General features: G+C 46.1%; 1 protein-coding gene across 2 annotated transcripts in view; it reads left to right on the top strand.

The window, feature by feature from the left end:
* The window catches only part of LOC121550864 (noelin-2), a 76620-nt gene that overhangs the window by 28389 nt on the left and 23676 nt on the right, over positions 1-24555 (top strand). The window contains exon 1 of one of the 2 annotated variants that reach the window (XM_041863257.2): positions 13838-14340. The exons of the other annotated variant lie outside the window; for it this stretch is intronic. Within the exon in view, the coding sequence (XP_041719191.1) occupies positions 14197-14340 (144 nt within the window). The 5' untranslated portion in view covers positions 13838-14196. Of the gene's footprint in view, positions 1-13837; positions 14341-24555 lie in introns of those variants that run through there. 2 annotated transcript variants of the gene reach the window in all.

Genomic DNA, 24555 nt, shown 5'->3' with positions numbered 1-24555 from the left:
TGTACAGTGCAGGCTGTGGATGGACTCAGATCCAGCTAATGCAGACGCCACAGTCAGTAAGAGGATTCAGACACATTTAATGATGACTTCAGTTCTTCCACAGCCCACCTCAGTCTACTCTGTCTGCAGTAGGCCTATATACAGACACAGAGACTCTATTGTGGTTATGTATGCTTGTATTGTTCGTACTACTGTTCTTCTTACTTGCCCATATTGTTAGCCCATATTACTATAGTTAGCAGCACTTCATCTATTCCTCTAGCTCTCCTCTGCTCTTTGAGGACTATAGTATGGTGAAGGCAGGCATGATGTGTGTGCATGTCACTGCTCGGCCAGCTCACTCCTTCGCACGCCACTGTGGCGACAATGATTACAGGCTACATACTTCACAGCTCAATGGAGAGGCACAGACACTCATGCGTGTGCATGCACACTTGCATACACACACCCCCACATGCACGTGTAGCACATGGGGATGTGTGGAACTTACTCCTCAGACTGAAGTGTCCCCACTTGCGCCAGTGAATAGCTAACTTTTCGCGTGGCGCCGACTGGTAAGACGCTTCAGGAGGATGGTCACGTGTGCTAGCAAGGCAGAGGTCCTGAGTTGTCGCCGGGTATGGACCGAACCGGGAGGAAGTGGTACTCGCTAAATACCATGACATCCTTCACACACACACACACATACGGACATACACATTCCAAACTACACATATCCATAAAATCTTTAAGATAACCTTTCCAGTCCTCCCACAACTTTTACCTTGCCTCTGATGCCTCTGTGAGAAATTGCTGATGCAGGCTGTACATACAGTGGGGAGAACAAGTATTTGATACACTGCCGATTTTGCAGGTTTTCCTACTTACAAAGCATGTAGAGGTCTGTAATTTTTATCATAGGTACACTTCAACTGTAGAAAATTACATTGTATGATTTTTAAGTAATTAATTTGCATTTTATTGCATGACATAAGTATTTGATACATCAGAAAAGCAGAACTTAATATTTGGTACAGAAACCTTTGTTTGCAATTACAGAGATCATACGTTTCCTGTAGGTCTTGACCAGGTTTGCACACACTGCAGCAGGGATTTTGGCCCACTCCTCCATACAGACCTTCTCCAGATCCTTCAGGTTTCGGGGCTGTCGCTGGGCAATACGGACTTTCAGCTCCCTCCAAAGATTTTCTATTGGGTTCAGGTCTGGAGACTGGCTAGGCCACTCCAGGACCTTGAGATGCTTCTTACGGAGCCACTCCTTAGTTGCCCTGGCTGTGTGTTTTGGGTCGTTGTCATGCTGGAAGACCCAGCCACGACCCATCTTCAATGCTCTTACTGAGGGAAGGAGGTTGTTGGCCAAGATCTGGCGATACATGGCCCATTCATCCTCCCCTCAATATGGTGCAGTCGTCCTGTCCCCTTTGCAGAAAAGCATCCCCAAAGAATGATGTTTCCACCTCCATGCTTCACGGTTGGGATGGTGTTCTTGGGGTTGTACTCATCCTTCTTCTTCCTCCAAACACGGCGAGTGGAGTTTAGACCAAAAAGCTATATTTTTGTCTCATCAGACCACATGACCTTCTCCCATTCCTCCTCTGGATCATCCAGATGGTCATTGGCCAACTTCAGACGGGCCTGGACATGCGCTGGCTTGAGCAGGGGGACCTTGCGTGCGCAGCAGGATTTTAATCCATGACGGCGTAGTGTGTTACTAATGGTTTTCTTTGAGACTGTGGTCCCAACTCTCTTCAGGTCATTGACCAGGTCCTGCCGTGTAGTTCTGGGCTGATCCCTCACCTTCCTCATGATCATTGATGCCCCACGAGGTGAGATCTTGCATGGAGCCCCAGACCGAGGGTGATTGACCGTCATCTTGAACTTCTTCCATTTTATACTAATTGCGCCAACAGTTGTTGCCTTCTCACCAAGCTGCTTGCCTATTGTCCTGTAGCCCATCCCAGCCTTGTGCAGGTCTACAATTTTATCCCTGATGTCCTTACACAGCTCTCTGGTCTTGGCCATTGTGGAGAGGTTGGAGTCTGTTTGATTGAGTGTGTGGACAGGTGTCTTTTATACAGGTAACGAGTTCAAACAGGTGCAGTTAATACAGGTAATGAGTGGAGAACAGGAGGGCTTCTTAAAGAAAAACTAACAGGTCTGTGAGAGCCGGAATTCTTACTGGTTGGTAGGTGATCAAATACTTATGTCATGCAATAAAATGCAAATTAATTACTTAAAAATCATACAATGTGATTTTCTGGATTTTTGTTTTAGATTCCGTCTCTCACAGTTGAAGTGTACCTATGATAAAAAATGCAGACCTCTACATGCTTTGTAAGTAGGAAAACTTGCAAAATCGGCAGTGTATCGAATACTTGTTCTCCCAACTGTACATACATGCATACCATGTCTTGTCATATCATATCAGTTGATGCTTTGCGGTCTGCTTGTGACATGACTGCACTTCATTTGCGCTGACATTTTGCTGCTTGCGTTATTGAATGAGTTCAATATGATGTGGTCGCAGGGGTCAGTGCATCATTCATGTAAGCGTGGTCCCCTTGTGGTCCCTGTGTGGTTTTAAATGCCATGGTTGTTAACCCCATTGGAGTGGATAGTACATTTACCATCCCATCTTAAAAACACACCAACCATGCCATCCTCTCTGAACTTTGGCTAAATGTATGCCATTTGAAACCGTTGCCATGTGAATGAGGTCATGCTTAGTTTGGACTGATGTTGATCATGATTTCCTAGGAAGGCAAGTGGGCCTCCATGGCTGTGATCAAATTAATGAATTATGACTCATAATAAATAGGCAGTATTCTTAGAATGAAACCACTCATCTTACATTCTTTAAATAGTGTGCTACTTTTGATCAGGGCCCATAGGGAATAGGATACCATTTCGGACAAAGCCTTGGTCTCTAGTCTCTAGGTTGGAGTAAGTTTGTTTCAACAGAAGAAGTGTGAGGTGATATTTCAGCTATGACTGACAGATAGTGGAGCTGGACAGAAGCTGTGTTTGTAGTGCATGTGTAACTAGTCAATGCATGTGATTGATGCAGTTGTCTGCTGTCTAACCTGCAGTGAGGCAGTAGTGAGTGTTGTTGTCTCAGACAGTTTATCGCTCGAGGCTCAGCAGTGCTTTGCTGCCATCCATGGGCGATACACAGAGTACAATTTCTGCTGTTGATGGGCATTCTCACAGTAGGAACTGATTAAAAATGCCCTTTATAGAGAATGCCCATGGGCAACGACTACAATGGAATTTTTCATTAGATGTGTATCACCCTATTTAGTATTGTTTCATGTGTGAAGACATTAAAAGACGTGAGTTGGCTGTAGTGGTATGTACAGGATGTATTCAGACAGTTATTGGAGGATGTGGATGTGAGAGAATATGGCTAATATCATTAATGAAAGTTTAAGAGCTCTGGACAGAAATAGATGGAATGAGAGGCCTACAGGGCACAAGAGGAATGCGGAGATGTGATGCCATTTCACCATGGCCGCAGGGCAGAGAGAGAGGGAGAGACAGGGAGAGATAGAGAGCCGGGGGGGGGGTTGCCTTATTCCGCTGCTCTATGTTCGCTACATACTTCAGTCTAAGACTGCCATAGTTTAAGTTGTTTGAAAAAATTATGTCAGTGTGCGTGGCGTTTGGCCGTAACAAGAAGTTTGGGTAGCTAGGCAAGGGGGGGAGGGAACCAGAGACCGAGAGAGGGAGACGGAGAGAGGGAGACGGAGAGAGAGAGAGAGGGAGACGGAGAGAGAGAGAGAGGGAGACGGAGAGAGAGAGAGACAGAGAGAGAGAGGGAGACGGGGAGAGAGAGAGAGAGGGAGACAGAGAGAGAGAGACAGAGAGAGAGAGAGAGACGGAGAGAGAGAGAGAGAGGGAGACGGAGAGAGGGAGACGGAGAGAGAGAGAGAGAGGGAGACGAGAGAGAGAGAGAGAGGGAGACGGAGAGAGAGAGAGAGAGGGAGAGAGGGAGACGGAGAGAGAGAGAGAGGGAGACAGAGAGAGAGAGACAGAGAGAGAGAGAGAGGGAGACGGAGAGAGAGAGAGAGAGGGAGACGGAGAGAGGGAGACGGAGAGAGAGAGAGAGAGAGGGAGACGGAGAGAGAGAGAGAGAGGGAGACGGAGAGAGAGAGAGAGGAGACGGAGAGAGAGAGAGGGAGACGGAGAGAGAGAGAGAGGGAGACGGAGAGAGAGAGAGGGAGACGGAGAGAGAGAGAGGGAGACGGAGAGAGAGAGAGAGGGAGACGGAGAGAGAGAGAGAGGGAGACGGAGAGAGAGAGAGAGGGAGACGGAGAGAGAGAGAGAGAGGGAGACGGAGAGAGAGAGAGGGAGACGGAGAGAGAGAGAGGGAGACGGAGAGAGAGAGGGAGACGGAGAGAGAGGGAGACGGAGAGAGAGGGAGACGGAGAGAGAGGGAGACGGAGAGAGACGGAGAGGGAGGGAGACATAGAGAGAGAGGGAGACATAGAGAGAGGGAGACATAGAGAGAGGGAGACATAGAGAGAGGGAGACGGAGAGAGAGAGAGAGACAGAGAGAGAGAGAGAGGGAGACGGAGAGAGAGAGAGAGAGGGAGACGGAGAGAGAGAGAGGGAGACGGAGAGAGAGAGAGAGGGAGACGGAGAGAGAGAGAGAGAGGGAGAGGAGAGAGAGAGAGAGGGAGATGAGAGAGAGAGAGACGAGAGAGAGAGAGAGAGAGAGAGAGAGAGACGGAGAGAGAGAGAGAGGAGACGAGAGAGAGAGAGAGGGAGACGGAGAGAGAGAGAAAGGGAGACGGAGAGAGAGAGAGAGGGAGACGGAGAGAGAGAGGGAGACGGAGAGAGAGGGAGACGGAGAGAGAGGGAGACGGAGAGAGAGGGAGACGGAGAGGGAGGGAGACGGAGAGGAAGGGAGACGGAGAGGGAGGGAGACGGAGAGGGAGGTAGGGGGAGGGAGACGGAGGGAGACGGAGAGAGAGGGAGACGGAGAGAGAGGGAGACGGAGAGAGAGGGAGACGGAGAGAGAGGGAGACATAGAGAGAGGGAGACATAGAGAGAGGGAGACATAGAGAGAGGGAGACATAGAGAGAGGGAGACATAGAGAGAGGGAGACAGAGAGAGAGGGAGACAGAGAGAGAGGGAGACAGAGAGGGAGACAGAGAGAAGGGGAGAAAGGGAAGGAGAGAGAGAGAGAGAAGTCAGTAGAGGAAAAGAAAGACCGGGACAAATATAGAGAAAGAAGATAAGTAGAGAGGAGAGTAGCGAGATAGAGAGAAAGGGAGAAGGAGAGTAGAGAAATAGAGAGAGGGAAAAGGAGGTAAAATGTCAGAATTGCTTTACATTACATTTGACATTTTAGTCATTTAGCAGACTTTTTTATCCAGTGCGACTTACAGTTAGTGCATTCATCTTAAGATAGCTAGGTGGGACAACCACATAGTACAGTCATAGTACATTTTTCCTCAATAAAGTAGCTATCAGCAGAGATAGGTGGGATGGGCTGTCAAGTGCAAGTGTTAGTTTACAAAAGGCACCGTTTTTTTGGGGTGTGGGGGTGCTGTGGGATTATTTAATGTACTGTTTGAGGGTTTCAGATGTTTTTGGAAGATGGGCAGGGACTCTGCTGTCCTAGCTTCAGGGGGAAGCTGGTTCCACCATTGGGGTGCCAGGACAGAGAAGAGCTTGGACTGGGCTGAGCGGGAACTGCCCTCCCGTAGGGGTGGGAGGGCCAAGAGACCTGAGGTGGCAGAACCGGAGTACTCGGGTTGGTGTGTAAGGTTTGAGCATAGCCTGAAGGTAGGGAGGGGAAGTTCCTCTTGCTGTTCCGTAGGTAAGCACCATGGTCTTGTAGTGGATGTGAGCTTCGACTGGAAGCCAGTGGAGTGTGCGGAGGAGCGGGGTGACATGGGAGAACTTGGGAAGGTTGAACACCAGGCGGGCTGCATCGTTCTGGATAAATTGCAGGGGTTTGATGGCACAAGCAGGGAGCCCAGCCAACAGCGAGTTGCAGTAGTCCAGACGGGAGACAATATTTGCTTAAAGCTTGTCGGATCAAACTAGTGCAAACTTTAGTCTGACAGTGGGTTTATTGAAATGCATACGATTCTCCTGTAGTAGGTATGACAGATGTTAGTATGCTCCCAGCAAATCTTGCTTCCTCCAATACTGTCTCTAGTTCATCTTGCATATCTGTCTTACAAACTAGAGATCAGTAGAGATTATATAGATCAATTCTATAGAAACATGTACTACTATCACAAGGTGAGATACTGTATCGTTGTCAGTGGTGATACATCGTCTCTTTAAACCTCTGCTGTCATCCGGTGGCCATGGACAGTACTGCTGCACTGCCTGCTGCTCACTTACAATTTGATTTGATATGATTTGATGAATGTGTATTTGTCACATGCGCTGAATAGACCTTACCGTGAAATGCTTACTTACAAGCCCTTTACCAACAATGCAGTTTTAAGAAAATAGAGTTAAGAAAATATTTATTAAATAAAGTAAAATAAATAAATAAAAAGTAACACAATAAAATAGCAATAATGAGGCTACAGTGGGGGAAAAAAGTATTTAGTCAGCCACCAATTGTGCAAGTTCTCCCACTTAAAAAGATGAGAGAGGCCTGTAATTTTCATCATAGCTACACGTCAACTATGAGAGACAAAATGAGAAGAAAAAAAATCAGAAAATCACATTGTAGGATTTTTTATGAATTTATTTGCAAATTATGGTGGAAAATAAGCATTTGGTCAATAACAAAAGTTTCTCAATACTTTGTTATACACCCTTTGTTGGCAATGACACAGGTCAAACGTTTTCTGTAAGTCTTCACAAGGTTTTCTCACACTGTTGCTGGTATTTTAGCCCATTCCTCCATGCAGATCTCCTCTAGAGCAGTGATGTTTTGGGGCTGTCGCTGGGCAACACAGACTTTCAACTCCCTCCAAAGATGTTCTATGGGGTTGAGATCTGGAGACTGGCTAGGCCACTCCAGGACCTTGAAATGCTTCTTACGAAGCCACTCCTTCGTTGCCCGGGCGGTGTGTTTGGGATCATTGTCATGCTGAAAGACCCAGCCACGTTTCTTCAATGCCCTTGCTGATGGAAGGAGGTTTTCACTCAAAATCTCACGATACATGGCCCCATTCATTCTTTCCTTTACACGGATCAGTCGTCCTGGTCCCTTTGCAGAAAAACAGCCCCAAAGCATGATGTTTCCACTCCCATGCTTCACAGTAGGTATGGTGTTCTTTGGATGTAACTCAGCATTCTTTGTCCTCCAAACACAACGAGTTGAGTTTTTACCAAAAAGTTCTATTTTGGTTTCATCTGACCTTATGACATTCTCCCAATCCTCTTCTGGATCATCCAAATGCACTCTAGCAAACTTCAGACGGGCCTGGACATGTACTGGCTTAAGCAGGGGGACACGTCTGCACTGCAGGATTTGAGTCCCTGGCGGCGTAGTGTGTTACTGATGGTAGGCTTTGTTACTTTGGTCCCAGCTCTCTGCAGGTCATTCACTAGGTCCCCCTGTGTGGTTCTGGGATTTTTGCGATCTTGTGATCATTTTGACCCCACGGGGTGAGATCTTGCGTGGAGCCCCAGATCGAGGGAGATTATCAGTGGTCTTGTATGTCTTCCATTTCCTAATAATTGCTCCCACAGTTGATTTCTTCAAACCAAGCTGCTTACCTATTGCAGATTCAGTCTTCCCAGCCTGGTGCAGGTCTACAATTTTGTTTCTGGTGTCCTTTGACAGCTCTTTGGTCTTGGCCATAGTGGAGTTTGGAGTGTGACTGTTTGAGGTTGTGGACAGGTGTCTTTTATACTGATAACAAGTTCAAACAGGTGCCATTAATACAGGTAACGAGTGGAGGACAGAGGAGCCTCTTAAAGAAGAAGTTACAGGTCTGTGAGAGCCAGAAATCTTGCTTGTTTGTAGGTGACCAAATACTTATTTTCCACCATAATTTGCAAATAAATTCATTAAAAATCCTACAATGTGATTTTCTGGATTTTTTTCTTCTCAATTTGTCTGTCATAGTTGACGTGTACCTATGATGAAAATTACAGGCCTCTCTCATCTTTTTAAGTGGGAGAACTTGCACAATTGGTGGCTGACTACATGGACTATGGTGGTCTGCTTGAAACATGTAGGTATTACAGACTCGGTCAGGGAGAGGTTGAAAATGTCAGTGAAGACACTTGCCAGTTGCTCTGAGTACAAGTCCTGGTAATCCGTCTGGCCCCACGGCCTTGTGAATGTTGATCTGTTTAAAGGTCTTGCTCACATCGGCTACGGAGAGCGTGATGACACAGTCATCCAGAACAGCTGGTGCTCTCATGCATGCGTCAGTGTTGCTTGCCTCGAAGCAAGCATAAAAGGCATTTAGCCCGTCTGGTAGGCTCACGTCACTGGGCAGCTCGCGGCTGGGTTTCCCTTTGTAGTCCGTAATAGTTTGCAAGCCCTGCCACATCTGACGAGCGTCAGAGCCGGTGTGGTAGGATTCAATGTACGATGTGTTGCTTACACATTACATATCGCCAAAACTCTGGTGTTTTTCATCCTATAGCTTGTTCTCCATCCATGTTGGCTCACTATTTTGAAATAGTGAGCCAACATGTTTTCAGCACTTTTATTTCCATGACTGATCAAAACTCATTTTATCATGCTCTCTCTTGTCTCTCTGCAGCCAGTCGAGGATCCTCAGAGGAGGAAGGGGAGGACCATCCTCCTCAGTGAATTTAATAAAAATAGTGAATCATTAAAAAGAGTATCCTTTTTAGATACAAAAATACTAAACATATTCACATGTAACCAAATAATTGATTAAAACACACTGTTTTGCAATGAATGTCTATGGTAGCCTCAGCAGCACACTGTAGGGTAGCACCATGGTAGAGCCAGAGGACAGATAGCTTCCGTCCTCCTCTTGGTACATTGACTTCAATACAAAACCTAGGAGGCTCATGGTTCTCACCTCCTTCCATAGACTAACACAGTAATTATGATAACTTCCGGAGGACTTCCTCCAACCTATCAGAGCTCTTGCAGCATGAACTGATATGTTGTCCACCCAATCAAAGGATCAGAGAATGAATCTAGTACTGAAAACATAAGTTACAGCTAGCTAGCACTGCAGTGCATAACATGTGGTGAGTAGTTGACTCAAAGAGAGAGAAAGACAATAGCTGAACAGTTTTGAACAAATTAATGTCTTCCAAAATTAAGGTGAAGCGAGAGAGAGAGAGCGAGAGCTATAATTCGTAGTTTATATATATTTTTACTTTCACTTACTTAGCTAGTGAATGCAACAAGCTAGTTTAGCCTACTCAAACACCCGGTTCAAACAGAGAGGGATGCTACAGTATGTTAGCTAGCTGGCAATGGCTTTCCAACACTGGAACTCTTCCAAGTCAAGGTAAGCTTTTGGTTTGATTAATTTATTGCCACTGGGGCCCACCGGTGTAACTGCTAATCTGCTTGCTGTACACTGTACTGTATAATTGTAGCGGGTTTACTTACGCATTAGTTCTAGTAGCAATGTTAACTATGACATTAATATGGTGACAACGATGTAGGCTGTGTGTAGCGGTTATGGTATGAAAGTTTGGCTTGGGAAAGTTGTTTTGCATTGTTACAGACAGCTGTTGTATTGTGCACTAAACAAAACAATAAACGCAACATGTAAAGTGTTGGTCCCATGTTTCATGAGCTGAAATAAAAGATCCCAGAAATTTTCCATACGCACAAAAAGCTTATTTCTCTCACATTTTGGCAACAAATTTGTTTACATCCCTGTTAGTGAGCATTTCTACTTTGTCAAGATAATCCATCGACCTGACAGAAGCTGATTTAACAGCATGATCATTACACAGGTGCACCTTGTGCTGGGGACAATAAAAGGCCACTCTAAAATGTGCAGTTTTGTCACATAACACAATGCCACTAATGTCTTAAGTTTTGAGGGAGCGTATAATTGGCCTGCTGACTGCAGCAATGTCCACCAGAGCTGTTGCCAGATAATTGAATGTTAATTTCTCTACCATAAGCCGCCTCCAACATTGTTTTAGAGAATTTGGCAGTACGTCCAACCAGCCTCACAACCACAGACCACAGGTAACCACGCCAGCCCAGGACCTCCACATCCGGCTTCTTCACCTGCGGGATCGTCTGAGACCAGCCACCCGGACAGCTGATGAAACTGTGGGTTTGCATCGTGTGGGCGAGCGGTTTGCTGATGTCAACGTTGTGAACAGAGTGCCCCATGGGGGCTGTGGGGTTAAGGTATGGGCAGGCATAAGCTATGGACAATGAACACAATTGCATTTTATCGATTTGAATGCACAGATATACCGTGACGAGATCCTGAGGCCCATTGTCGTGCCATTCATTGGCCGCCATCACCTCATGTTTCAGCACGGTAATGCACGGCCCCATGTCGCAAGGATCTGTACACAATTCCTGGAAGCTGAAAATGTCGCAGTTCTTCCATGGCCTGCATACTCACCAGATATGTCACCCATTGAGCATGTTTGGGATGTTCTGGATCGACATGTACGACAGTGTGTTCCATTTCCCGCCAATATCCAGCAACTTCGACACAGCAACATTCCACAGGCCACAATCAACAGCCTGATCAACTCTATGCGAAGGAGATGTGTCGTGCTGCAGGAGTCAAATGGTGGTCACACCAGATACTGACTGGTTTTCTGATCCACGCCCCTACCTTTTTTTTAAAGGTATCTGTGACCAACAGATGCATATCTGTATTCTTAGTCATGTGAAATCCATAGATTAGGGCCTCATTTATTTATTTCAATTGACTGATTTCCTTATATGAACTGTAACTCAGTAAAATCTTTGAAATTGTTGCATGTTAGGTTTATATTTGTGTTCAGTGTGTATATATAGGCTACAACGAACAAAGTGATCATGCGGTTTATATGTGGCTGCTAGTTCTGTGTTTGCATGTGATTAGGGGTGTATTCATTACGCCAATTCTGTTGAAAAGCGTTTCTTAAACGGAAGCAAACGGAACGAAATGGTGATAAACATACCTGAATTCGTCCAATAGAAACTATTGTCTGCAACTGTTGGACTAATGATTACAACCTAGATCAGCTAGATGCAGGCAAGAGTGTGCAAGTGTCACTGTCTGTCACCTTGATTACTCTAATTTCTCTCGACCTGTGCACCTACATATAGTAGCCTAAACCTATCGATGTTGCATTGAGCTGGGTGAATGGAATATGAATGACAGTCATCTAATATGCTGTAATAGAAATAAGGCCATGCTCATAAAACCATTTTAAATCGTCCTCCCTCATCATAAACGGCACCTACCGCCACTGTCTAGAGCAGACATATAGTGAGCAATATTTGTGGAACATCAAATCGCAAAGCATAGAGAATCACATACATATCGTATCGGCACCTAAGTAGTAATAATTTAATGGCTGCTTACATTAGTCCTGTTTCACACATGCACAAGTGTGTATTATATATATGTGTGAAATGGAAATATGTTTTTTTGCATATCCCACTCCCTGAGACAGTGAGGTCATGGCCAGCCATTATCAACTGCAACCCTGGAGCAATTAGGATTAAGTGCCTTGCTCAAGGCCACATCAACAGATTTTTCACCTCGTCGGCTCAGGGATTTGAACTAGCGACCGTTGGGTTACTGGCCCAACGCTCTAACCGCTAGGCTACCTGCCACGGTATCATGATAATATCGTATTGTTCCGGTCCGTGGCAATTCCCAGCCCACTCATACTCTCAGGTTCAGCTAAACTAGGGGGTTTTCTGTCTGCTTTGCTGTGATCTTTTACTCTGTCATATCCAGGGTAAGGTACGGATCATGCAGGGACCTGTGCGTGAGCGTGAGTGTAAATGCGTGTGTGTGATATGTGAATAGTCTAGCTACATGCCTAAATACATCATATGGCAACCTAGAAGGGAAAGCGTAGTATATATAGAACCATTACAACAAATTGTTGTCAAGAGAGGATGTGTGACTCATATTGATGTGTGACTCAATTATTCCTTGACATGCCATCATGATACTAAACTGTGACAATCGTGTGTCACCACTATTGGGTAAAAGCTGGCGAGGCAGTAATTGGCAAAGGCTGATTGGCCTCAAATCAATGGATATGAACTGAACAGCTGTAATGCTCCTACTGGCCACTTGGGGGCAGCCTTGTCACAGCAATATGCTGGAGAGGCAGAGTGAGAGAGAGCCAGCAGGTGAGCTGCGGAGGCCTGACATGTCTTGGATGGAGCTCAGCAAGCTGTCTCCTCTCATAACATGTCAACCCATGGCCCTACACAGCAAACCCCATATCACTCACCATCACCCTAGCCCCAGCCCCAGCCCAGTGTCAGTATCTGGGTAGGAGAGGCTGAGTCTGACAAGCTCAATCAGTCACCATACACAAAGAGGAGAGGAGATGACCTGGGCATACTGTCACACCCAGGCAGTCTGTCATCATTATGTGTTTTAGAGGGTGATTTGATGCTGATGCATAATCCCTATAGGGTAAAATGACACCATCTTCCATGGGCAAAGTAAGCAGAAGGTCTGAAACATGACACTATTGCCTGGTTCAAGACACACTTTCACAAGAACAAGAGAAACTAATAATGATAACAACCACATGATGATGATCAACTGCTTTGCATGGTTTCTACATACTCACTCCTGCACCCCCACTCTAGCGTCCACCTGGGTGATGCACAACACGGCAGCCATTTTGCTCCATGAAAAGCCTATTTTTATTCCTACTTCATTTCACAGGCAGATCAATTAGGCTTCCAATTTTCTTCACTTCTATAATACCTCCCTATTATTGATTAACTTTCTATTTCATCAACTCGCTTAGTTAGTTAGGTCCACACTGAAAGCTCCTCGCATGGCCAGTACTTTGAGAGAGGGGGTTCGTTCAGCCTTGGTTAAAAGATAGCAGTGTGGGGGAGTGTGTGCCAGTAACAGTCAGATGTGTGTGTGTGTGTGTGTGTGTGTGTGTGTGTGTGTGTGTGTGTGTGTGTGCAGTGGTGAGCGGGGCTGTAGCAGTTGAGAGTGCATATTACAGGGTGATTAAGGAGGTGTCAGGAGGAGAGGAGTGGAGGAGCCGTGGGCTGGAACACCTCCTTCCTCTTCCTCATTAATACCCATCCCACACAGCCTGCCTACTCACTCCTCTTCTCTCACTCCTCCTCTTCCTCATTAATACCCTGCCCAGCCTGCCTACTCACTCCTCCTCCTCTTCCTCATTAATACCCTGCCCAGCCTGCCTACTCACTCCTCCTCCTCTTCCTCATTAATACCCACCCTGCTTGCCACTTCTTCCTCCTCCTCTTCCTCATTAATACCCTGCCCAGCCTGCCTACTCACTCCTCCTGCTCTTCCTTATTAATGCCCACCATGCTTGCCTCTTCCTCCTCCTCCTCCTCCAGTCCATCTGAGTAGAGGGGGATGTGTATGAGGCGATGCCTCTGAACAGGCTGCAGGCTAGCTGTGAGTTGGACAGAGTAATGGAACCCAACACAGTCATGATGTTAAACACTGACTGTCCTGTCTTGTCTCCATTCATCTACATACCCTTGCAGCCTCCCTCCACAGTCTCGCCGTCTCTCTCTGTGACTGTGTGCTTATCAATGAAAACGCTAAAGAGTGACGAGAGAACTGTGATAGGAGTGAAAGAGAGGGAGAGAGGGACGTCAGCATGTAAAGAAAGTCTGGAGTAAGGGAGGAGAGGCTGACAGCCAGGGAGGGGACGAGAGAGGGAGGCAGCCAATGCGCAGCTCTGCATCTTGAGAGAGAGAGAGCGAGCGAGGGAGAGAGAGAGGCTCTGGCAGGCAGTTGCTCTCAGACGGATAGACCCAGTGTGATGCTGCTGCTGGATGTGAGCTCCTGTCCTCCTCTGCCCGCTCTCTGGTACCGCTGACTGACTGACTGACTAACCCTGGGTCTGAGGTTGTCAGGGCTGCTCTAGTTTCTTCCCTGGGCTGAGGAGAGAGCCACCGTGCTGGGGCTGTGTCTCTGGCTAACTGTCTGTCCGACTGGTTCTCTGCTCCTGCCTGGCTGGCTAACTGGTCCTGGTGCAGGCAGGCAGAGTGGGGTGATCTGAGAGGAGAAGAGGGCAGGGCAGGGGGGCGGTAGGGTCTGAGGACCGCGGAGCGAAATGAGCGTGCCGCTGCTGAAGATCGGGGCGGTGCTCAGCACCATGGCCATGGTGACCAACTGGATGTCCCAGACACTGCCCTCTCTGGTGGGACTCAACGGGACCACTGTCTCCCGAGGGGGCACCTCCGAGAGGATTGTCAGCGTGCGTACAGTAGACTGCTCTTTTCTCTTCCTTACTATCTGTCTGTTGGGTGGAAGAGTTGGAGACCGGGAGAGGGGTCTCAGAGTGGTAGTGTGGCGAATGTGGGTTGGGGGGAGTATCGGAGAGGGTCTGTCTCACGGGGGCGGCGCTAAAAGAAATGATGGAGGATGAATGTGGTGCATGTGAGAGTGAGGCTGCTGGGAGTCAGACGAAGTGGAAATGATGTTCAGGGTCTTGTGTGAGTGATGCTCCGAGGGAACCGATCCAGAATGTTGTTGCTGTGTTGAGTGATGGGAGGAGAAGGAGAATCAGGGGAGAACTGCCCTGCTGGTAAATCATATGTGTGCTGTGGGTGATCAGAGCTGGGATACTGCTGCTGTGGTGAGGGATGATGATGTTGACTGATATGTCATAGAGCTGGAGGGTGTAACTGATGATATGGCAACTCTGATGTGATGATGATGTTAATGATGATGGGGGGTTGGACTTGGGAGGTTTCCTAACGCATACACCCTTTTCCAGTTGGATGCGTATTTCATTCCCCCTGTCTCTCTTTCCCTCTTCCCGTGTCAAAATGTACCGACTTTGTAAAGGTGTATGCGTTCGGAATCCAAGCAGGGACTTGTAGACTGACAATGTTCATTTTGTTATCTCCTTGAAAGCTACAGTATGTTGGGTTTCATGTGAGGAGCGTGTTAAAAGAGGTAAAGGTTTGTGTTGCTTGTTGTGGATGTACACGTGTGTATACTGTGATGTACAGTGGGGGAAAAAAGTATTTAGTCAGCCACCAATTGTGCAAGTTCTCCCACTTAAAAAGATGAGAGAGGCCTGTAATTTTCATCATAGGTACATGTCAACTATGACAGACAAAATGAGAAAAACATTTCCAGAAAATCACATTGTAGGATTTTTTATGAATTTATTTGCAAATTATGGTGGAAAATAAGTATTTGGTCAATAACAAAAGTTTGTCAATACTTTGTTATATACCCTTTGTTGGCAATGACACAGGTCAAACGTTTTCTGTAAGTCTTCACAAGGTTTTCACACACTGTTGCTGGTATTTTGGCCCATTCCTCCATGCAGATCTCCTCTAGAGCAGTGATGTTTTGGGGCTGTCGCTGGGCAACACGGACTTTCAACTCCCTCCAAAGATTTTCTATGGGGTTGAGATCTGGAGACTGGCTAGGCCACTCCAGGACCTTGAAATGCTTCTTACGAAGCCACTCCTTCGTTGCCCGGGAGGTGTGTTTGGGATCATTGTCATGCTAAAAGACCCAGCCACGTTTCATCTTCAATGCCCTTGCTGATGGAAGGAGGTTTTCACTCAAAATCTCACGATACATGGCCCCATTCATTCTTTCCTTTACACGGATCAGTCATCCTGGTCCCTTTGCAGAAAAACAGCCCCAAAGCATGAAGTTTCCACCCCCATGCTTCACAGTAGGTATGGTGTTCTTTGGATTCAACTCAGCATTCTTTGTCCTCCAAACACGATGAGTTGAGTTTTTACCAAAAAGTTCTATTTTGGTTTCATCTGACCATATGACATTCTCCCAAACTTCAGACGGGCCTGGACATGTACTGGCTTAAGCAGGGGGACACGTCTGGCAATGCAGGATTTGAGTCCCTGGCGGAGTAGTGTGTTACTGATGGTAGGCTTTGTTACTTTGGTCCCAGCTCTCTGCAGGTCATTCACTAGGTCACCCCGTGTGGTTCTGGGATTTTTGCTCACCGTTCTTGTGATCATTTTGACCCCCACGGGGTGAGATCTTGCGTGGAGCCCCAGATCGAGGGAGATTATCAGTGGTCTTGTATGTCTTCCATTTCCTAATAATTGCTCCCACAGTTGATTTCTTCAAACCAAGCTGCTTACCTATTGCAGATTCAGTCTTCCCAGCCTGGTGCAGGTCTACAATTTTGTTTCTGGTGTCATTTGACAGCTCTTTGGTCTTGACCATAGTGGAGTTTGGAGTGTGACTGTTTGAGGTTGTGGACAGGTGTCTTTTATACTGATAACAAGTTCAAACAGGTGCCATTAATACAGGTAACGAGTGGAGGACAGAGGAGCCTCTTAAAGAAGAAGTTACAGGTCTGTGAGAGCCAGATATCTTGCTTGTTTGTAGGTGACCAAATACTTATTTTCCACCATAATTTGCAAATAAATTCATTAAAAATCCTACAATGTGATTTTCTGGAAAAAAAATTCTCAATTTGTCTGTCATAGTTGACGTGTACCTATGATGAAAATGACAGACCTCTCTCATCTTTTTAAGTGGGAGAACTTGCACAATTGGTGGCTGACTAAATACTTTTTTTCCCCACTGTATGAGTGGTGTGACTGTGCATATTGTGCTCCATATGGACGAGATGAGAGGTGTTGAGAAGTGTCAAGCAGAGGAATGAATCTGTCATGTTTAGGATCATTAGTAGTGAGTGATAGCCTTTGGTTCTTTCCTGGGTCTATTTTCATGGCATCTGCTCCCTTATTAAACGGCCAGCCCTGATGAAATGATAGGACATGCCCAGGGAGGGCTGTCCATCTGTGTGTGTCCAGCTCTGTCCGTGTGTGTGTGTGTGTGTGTGTGTGTGTGTGTGTGTGCGCGCGCGCGCATGTCGCATGCCTGCCTCATTGCCTGCCTGCCTTAGCATATAGTGTGTGTGTGTGTGTGTGTGCGCACACGTACAAGTGTGTATTTATTGGTCAATTCTCCCTATGGTCTCAGGAGCTGGGGTCCATCTGTCCAGAGCGTTGTGGCTCTATCTTCCCAATCTATTCTCTATCACAGAGCCCTATCCTCTATCAGTCCAGTAGTATCATTAAAGCCTGCTGCAACAACACCTACCACTTTATTGCACTGAGGCACCCAGCTGTATTAACTGTCTCGATGGCCCACTGGAGGAAACTTTGTTTATGTTTTCATGGTTGTGGCTGAGCTCTATGAAGGTGTTGACCTTGTAGAGAGGTCTCTTCAAGTTCAACATCAATATAACTTGTGTCTGATCTGTGTGTTTTTCAGAGCTTTAGCTTTTGAAGAACTAGGAATGATGACATTCCAATAGTGTCCCTGAATGAGTAGTACGGGTGTGGTTCTACTTCCTGCCTGGGTGGGTGTGGTCTAAGTGGACATGGACTGCAGGACCTGGCTATGTTCCAATGTCCATACTAGCATACCACTTAGAATTCATGGCCAATATATGACATCAGTTTAAGTAGACGGTATAGTAGTATGGATAGTAATGTGGCTATTGAAACAGAGCCGTGGTCTAGAAGATCTATTTCAGGATGTGCTTTGAGATCAGTTCTGCTTCCATGGTTAATGTGGTGGATCTGGACTTGATGTTGTGGTAATGGAGTCATCAGCGAGGAGGACTATTTCTCTTTTACCATTTCACATTTTCTGGTTCAATAAAGAACCAATTACTGTTTCTCCTTATTTTTCAACACTCTCAAAGCAACGTTGAAGGCTTCCATCGCCAACATTTTCATATTTTAAAGTCTTAATGACAACTTCTATGAGGCATGGTAGATTGGGTGGAATCTAAGCTAGGGGGAAGGGGCTACTTTCCCTAAACACATTATAAAGCTCTCTTAAGGTTCAACCATGCAGATGAGCTAGAGGTTAAACCTATGGAAGTCATGGGGGTTAAAGCATTAGAGGAATATTTGACTAACGTTGTTGTTAGGTTAATTTCAAACCCACTCTTCCTTTCTTGGGTCGTCTTGTGACATTGTGGCACCAGTGTGCCAATGGCCATGTATGGCTGCTCCTCACCCTAGTGTCCCCATGCATGCTCAGTGTCCCATATTCACACTGCTCTGAGCTACAATCACTCTGCTCCACTTGCCTTCTGTCCCTTTCCAACAACCAGCTGAGCTGAACTGATTCATGGGTGTGTGGCACTGCACTCACCATCTAAAGAAGTTCACCATAGTGAGTTCTTCAAAAGGACTGAGCATCACAGGGCCTGAGTCCAAACATGGCTAGCCTGGGTAGTGCAAAACCATATCCGTGAATAATCCAATGAAACAAGACACAACCTTGACACCAGGCGGTATGGCAGTACTCTGTTACAGTATCAAACAAAGCAACAAGTGTGTGTGTGTGTTTCAGTGGGCAGTCTTACACACACTCCACACAGTGCTGTTGTCCCTTTTGATTTCTTGTATTAATAATAACCCAGCCAGGCAGAAGGCTGAAGAAGGGAAAAATCCCCGTCGATCAAAAGAGCCGGAGGAACAAACAATGGTACCACAACAAAGAGACAGAGGCCTGCTGCTCAGATTGGGGTCACTACGCTAGTCTGCCTGCATGGTGTCCCTGGCTGTAAACTTTTTCACGTCCCAAAGCCAATCTAAGAAAACTGACTCCATGATTGATTTATGACGGCAGATGAAAGGACCAACTCAGATTAAAGTCGCTCTGTGGTCTTTTATCCATATTCATACACAGTAATTTTATGTTTGATGGTAGAACCTCTTCTCTTGTTATTTGAAGCTCTTAGATCCTCTGTATGAATGAATATTTATATCTCTATGATGAATATTTATGAGGTATGATATAGCATGGAGGTAGAAGATATCGATATACATCAGCTAGATAGGTCACTTGTGGAGATGCTCTACTGAACATATTCACCAATCATCCTGATTGCGAACACACACACATATACACTGAATGTACAAAACATTAGGAACACCTTCCTACTATTGAGTTGCACCCCCTTTTGCCCTCAGAACAGCCTCAATTTGTTGGGGCATGGAGTCTACAAGGTGTCGAAAGCGTTCCACAGGGATGCTGGCCCATGTTGACTCCAATGCGTCCCACAGTTGTGTCAAGTTGGCTGGATGTCCGTTGGGTGATGGACCATTCTTGATACAAATCAAATCAAAAAATTTTTGTCACATGCGCTGAATACAACAGGTGTAGACCTTACAGTGAAATGCTTACTTACAAGCCCTTAACCAAGAATGCAATTTAAAGAAAGAATGCCAAAAAAATACAAAAAATACATTAAAAAAATTAAATACAATGAAAAAATCACAAATAATTAAAGAGCAGCAGTAAAATATCAATAGCGAGGCTATATACAGGGGTTACCGGTACTGAGTCAATGTGCAGGGGCACCGGTTAGTCGAGGTAATTGAGGTAATATGTACATGTAGGTAGAGTTATTAAAGTGACTATGCAAAGATAATAAACAGAGAGTAGCAGCAGCGGGGGCGGGGGGCAATGCAAATAGTCTGGGTAGCCATTTGATTAGATGTTCAGGAGTCTTATGGCTTGGGGGTAGAAGCTGTTCAGAAGCCTCTTGGACCTAGACTTGGCGCTCCGGTACCGCTTGCCGTGCGGTAGCAGAGAGAACAGTCTATGGCTAGGGTGGCTGGAGTCTTTGACAATTTTTTAGGGCCTTCCTCTGACACCGCCTGGAATAGAGGTCCTGGATGGCAGGAAGCTTGGCCCCAGTGATGTACTTGGCCGTACGCACTACCCTCTGTAGTGCCTTGCGGTCGGAGGCCGAGCAGTTGCCATACCAGGCAGTGATGCAACCAGTCAGGATGCTCTCGATGGTGCAGCTGTAGAACCTTTTGAGGATCTGAGGACCCATGCCAAATCTTTTCAAATCAAATCAAATCAAATCAAATTTTATTGGTCACATGCGCCGAATACAACAGGTGCAGACATTACAGTGAAATGCTTACTTACAGCCCTTAACCAACAGTGCATTTATTTAAAAAAAAAAAGTAAGAATAAAACAACAACAAAAAAAGTGTTGAGAAAAAAAGAGCAGAAGTAAAAATAAAGTGACAGTAGGGAGGCTATATATACAGGGGGGTACCGTTGCAGAGTCAATGTGCGGGGGCACCGGCTAGTTGAGGTAGTTGAGGTAATATGTACATGTGGGTAGAGTTAAAGTGACTATGCATAAATACTTAACAGAGTAGCAGCAGCGTAAAAAAGGATGGGGTGGGGGGCAGTGCAAATAGTCCGGGTAGCCATGATTAGCTGTTCAGGAGTCTTATGGCTTGGGGGTAGAAGCTGTTGAGAAGTCTTTTGGACCTAGACTTGGCACTCCGGTACCGCTTGCCGTGCGGTAGCAGAGAGAACAGTCTATGACTAGCGTGGCTGGAGTCTTTGACAATTTTGAGGGCCTTCCTCTGACACCGCCTGGTATAGAGGTCCTGGATGGCAGGAAGCTTTGCCCCAGTGATGTACTGGGCCGTACGCACTACCCTCTGTAGTGCCTTGCGGTCAGAGGCCAAGCAGTTGCCATACCAGGCGGTGATGCAACCAGTCAGGATGCTCTCGATGGTGCAGCTGTAGAATTTTTTGAGGATCTGAGGATCCATGCCAAATCTTTTTAGTCTCCTGAGGGGGAATAGGCTTTGTCGTGCCCTCTTCACGACTGTCTTGGTGTGTTTGGACCATGATAGTTCGTTGGTGATGTGGACACCAAGGAACTTGAAGCTCTCAACCTGTTCCACTACAGCCCCGTCGATGAGAATGGGGGCGTGCTCAGTCCTCTTTTTTTTTCCTGTAGTCCACAATCATCTCCTTTGTCTTGGTCACGTTGAGGGAGAGGTTGTTATCCTGGCACCACACGGCCAGATCTCTGACCTCCTCCCCTATAGGCTGTCTCATCGTTGTCGGTGATCAGGCCTACCACTGTTGTGTCGTCGGCAAACTTAATGATGGTGTTGGAGTTGTGCCTGGCCATGCAGTCATGGGTGAACAGAGAGTACAGGAGGGGACTGAGCACGCACCCCTGAGGGGCCCCCGTGTTGAGGATCAGTGTGGCAGATGTGTTGTTACCTACCCTTACCACCTGGGGGCGGCCCGTCAGGAAGTCCAGGATCCAGTTGCAGAGGGAGGTGTTTAGTCCCAGGATCCTTAGCTTAGTGATGAGCTTTGAGGGCACTATGGTGTTGAATGCTGAGCTGTAGTCAATGAATAGCATTCTCTCTTGTTCAGTCTCCTTAGGGGGAATAGGTTTTGTCGTGCCCTCTTCACGACTATCTTGGTGTGCTTGGACCATGATAGTTTGTTGGTGATGTGGACACCAATGAACTTGAAGCTCTCAACCTGCTCCACTATTTAGACATTTTAGTCATTTAGCAGACGCTCTTATCCAGAGCGACTTACAGTTAGTGCATACATTTTATCATACTTGTCCCCCGTGGGAATCGAACCCACAACCCTGGTGTTGCAAGCGCCATGCTCTACCAACTGAGCTACACCTGAGGGGCCCCCGTGTTGAGGATCAGTGTGGCAGATGTGTTGTTACCTACCCTTACCACCTGGGGGCGGCCCGTCAGGAAGTCCAGGATCCAGTTGCAGAGGGAGGTGTTAAGTCCCAGGGTCCTTAGCTTAGTGATGAGCTTTGAGGGCACTATGGTGTTGAACGCTGAGCTGTAGTCAATGAATAGCATTCTCACATAGGTGTTCCTTTTGTCCAGGTGTGAAAGGGCAGCGTGGAGCGCAATAGAGATTGCATCATCTGTGGATCTGTTGGGGCAGTATGCAAATTGGAGTGGGTCTAGGGTTTCTGGGATAATGGTGTTGATGTGAGCCATGACCAGCCTTTCAAAGCACTTCATGGCTACAGACGTGAGTGCTACGGGTCGGTAGTCATTTAGGCAGGTTACCTTAGTCCATGTGCCCAAGAACACTATGATGGTCTGCTTGAAACATGTTGGTATTACAGACTCAGACAAGGAGAGGTTGAAAATGTCAGTGACGACACTTGCCAGTTGGTTGCGCATGTTTGGAGTACACGTCCTGGTAATCCGTCTGGCCCTGCGGCCTTGTGAATGTTGACCTGTTTAAAGGTCTTACTCACATCGGCTACAGAGTGCATGATCACACAGTCGTCCGGAACAGCTGATGCTCTCATGCATGTTTTAGTACTACTTGCCTTGAAGCGAGCATAGAAGTAATTTAGCTCGTCTGGTAGGCTTGTGTCACTGGGCAGCTCACGGCTGTGCTTCCCTTTGTAGTCTGTAATAGTTTGCAAGCCCTGGCACATCCGACGAGCGTCGGAGCCGGTGTTGTACGATTCGATCTTAGTCCTATATTGACACTTTGCCTGTTTGATGGGCATAGCGGGATTTCTTATACGCTTCCAGGTTAGAGTCCCGCTCCTTGAAAGCGGCAGCTCTACCCTTTAGCTCAGTGCGGATGTTGCCTGTAATCCATGGCTTCTGGTTGGGGTATGTACGTACCGTCACTTTGGGGACGACGTCATCAATGCACTTATTGATGAAGCCAGTGACTGATGTGGTGTACTCCTGAATGCCATCGGAAGAATCCCGGAACATATTCCAGTCTGTGCTAGCAAAACAGTCCTGTAGCTTAGCAGCAGCGTTGCAGTTCTTGACACACTCAAACTGGTGCGCCTGACACCTACTACCATACCCCGTTCAAAGGCGCTTAAATATTTTTTCTTGCCCATTCCCCCTCTGAATGGCACACATACACAATCTATGTCTCAATTGTCTCAAGGCTTAAAAATCCTACTTTAACCTCCTTAAGGATCTGACCCTTTTTTTCTCTCCAATTTTCGCCTAAAATGACATACCCAAATCTAACTGCCTGTAGCTCAGGACCTGAAGCAAGGATATGCATATTCTTGATACCATTTGAAAGGAAACACTTTGACGTTTGTGGAAATGTGAAATTAATGTAGGAGAATATAACACATTAGATCTGGTAAAAGATAATACAAACAAAAAAACATGTGTTTTCTATTAATTTTTTTGTTCCATCATCTTTGAAATACAAGAGAAAGGCCACAATATAATATTGCAGTTTAGGCGCAATTTAGATTTTGGCCACTAGATGGCAGCAGTGTGTGTGTGCAGAATTTCAGATTGATCCAGTGAAGCATTGCAATACTGGACTATTTTGTATCAAGTCTGCCTAAATGTGCCGAATTGGTCAATTGATACATTTTCAAGTACATAACTATAGAGATCATACAAAAATGATATGGTAATACAAAATGTACATTTACACACTCCCAGGAATGTCATACATGATGGATCATTAGCTTAGACACTAACTTTCACACATCTAGATGGCCGGGCGGGGGTGGGTGTGGAGCCAGAGACAGCAGGGGTTCAAACTGTAGAACCCAGTTCCTATATTTGAATATAGAAATTGATTTTATCAAACAAAACTATGCTACATTTTATCTCTGGGATACTTATTTCCCTCATTAAAATGCAAATCAATATATAACATTTTTGACATGCGTTTTTCTGGATTTTTTTGTTGTTATTCTGTCTCCCACTGTTCAAATAAACCTACCATTAAAATTATAGACTGATCATTTCTTGTCAGTGGGCAAATGTACAAAATCAGCAGGGGATCAAATACTTTTTTCCCTCACTGTATCAAACCAGTTGCTGTGATAAGTGTTTTGTTGTTGTGCACTCTCCTCAAACAATAGCATGGTATTTTGTCACTGTAATAGCTACTGTAAATTGGACAGTGCAGTTAGATTAACAAGAATTCTTAAGCTTTCTGCTCATATATGTCTATGTCCTGGAAACTTTGCTGTTACTTACAACAGTCATGCTAATCACATTAGCGCACGTTAGCTCAACCGTCCCGTATACGGGACACCGATCCCGTAGGGGTTAACCTGTTTCCTTCCCTTCATCTACACTGATTGAAGTGGATTTAACAGGTGACATCAATAGGGGATCATAGCTTTTACCTGGTCAGTCTATGTCATGGAAAGAGCATGTTCCTAATGTTTGTATACTGTACTAAAGCGTTGTTTGTTTTCATTTATTCCCTTCCTGTCCTTACTTTACCAATGGTTGCGGGTGTTCATTTCAGGAGGAGATGGTTCACAAAGACAGGATGTATAGTTGGCTCGTGTTCCTCACCAGGACTCTGTATGGTTGTGCCAGGGCCTGGTGCCAGGCTGGTCAGGGTAAGAAAGAGCAGGACAAGTTACGCTCTAACACCACTTTATAGCAGACTCAAAACCACCTGCCTTAATAGCACTTCAGGCCCTTCCACTGAGAGGCAGATAAAGAAAAGAGGAGAAGCAGGCGACAGCAGCAAGAGGGAGAGAAAGGGAGGCCTATCGGACACAAGAGGATAGAGTGTAAAAGCAATAGGGACCTTTAAAGGGGGACCGAGGGAGGGAGGGAGGGAGGAGGAGGAGGGAGAGAAGAGAGTGATGAGTTTATGAGTCATA

Source organism: Coregonus clupeaformis, chromosome 35 (assembly GCF_020615455.1).
Source record: "Coregonus clupeaformis isolate EN_2021a chromosome 35, ASM2061545v1, whole genome shotgun sequence".
NCBI classification, from domain to species: domain Eukaryota; kingdom Metazoa; phylum Chordata; class Actinopteri; order Salmoniformes; family Salmonidae; genus Coregonus; species Coregonus clupeaformis.
The sequence above is the reverse complement of the archived record's forward strand: the minus strand, read 5'-3'. Positions and strand labels throughout refer to the sequence as shown.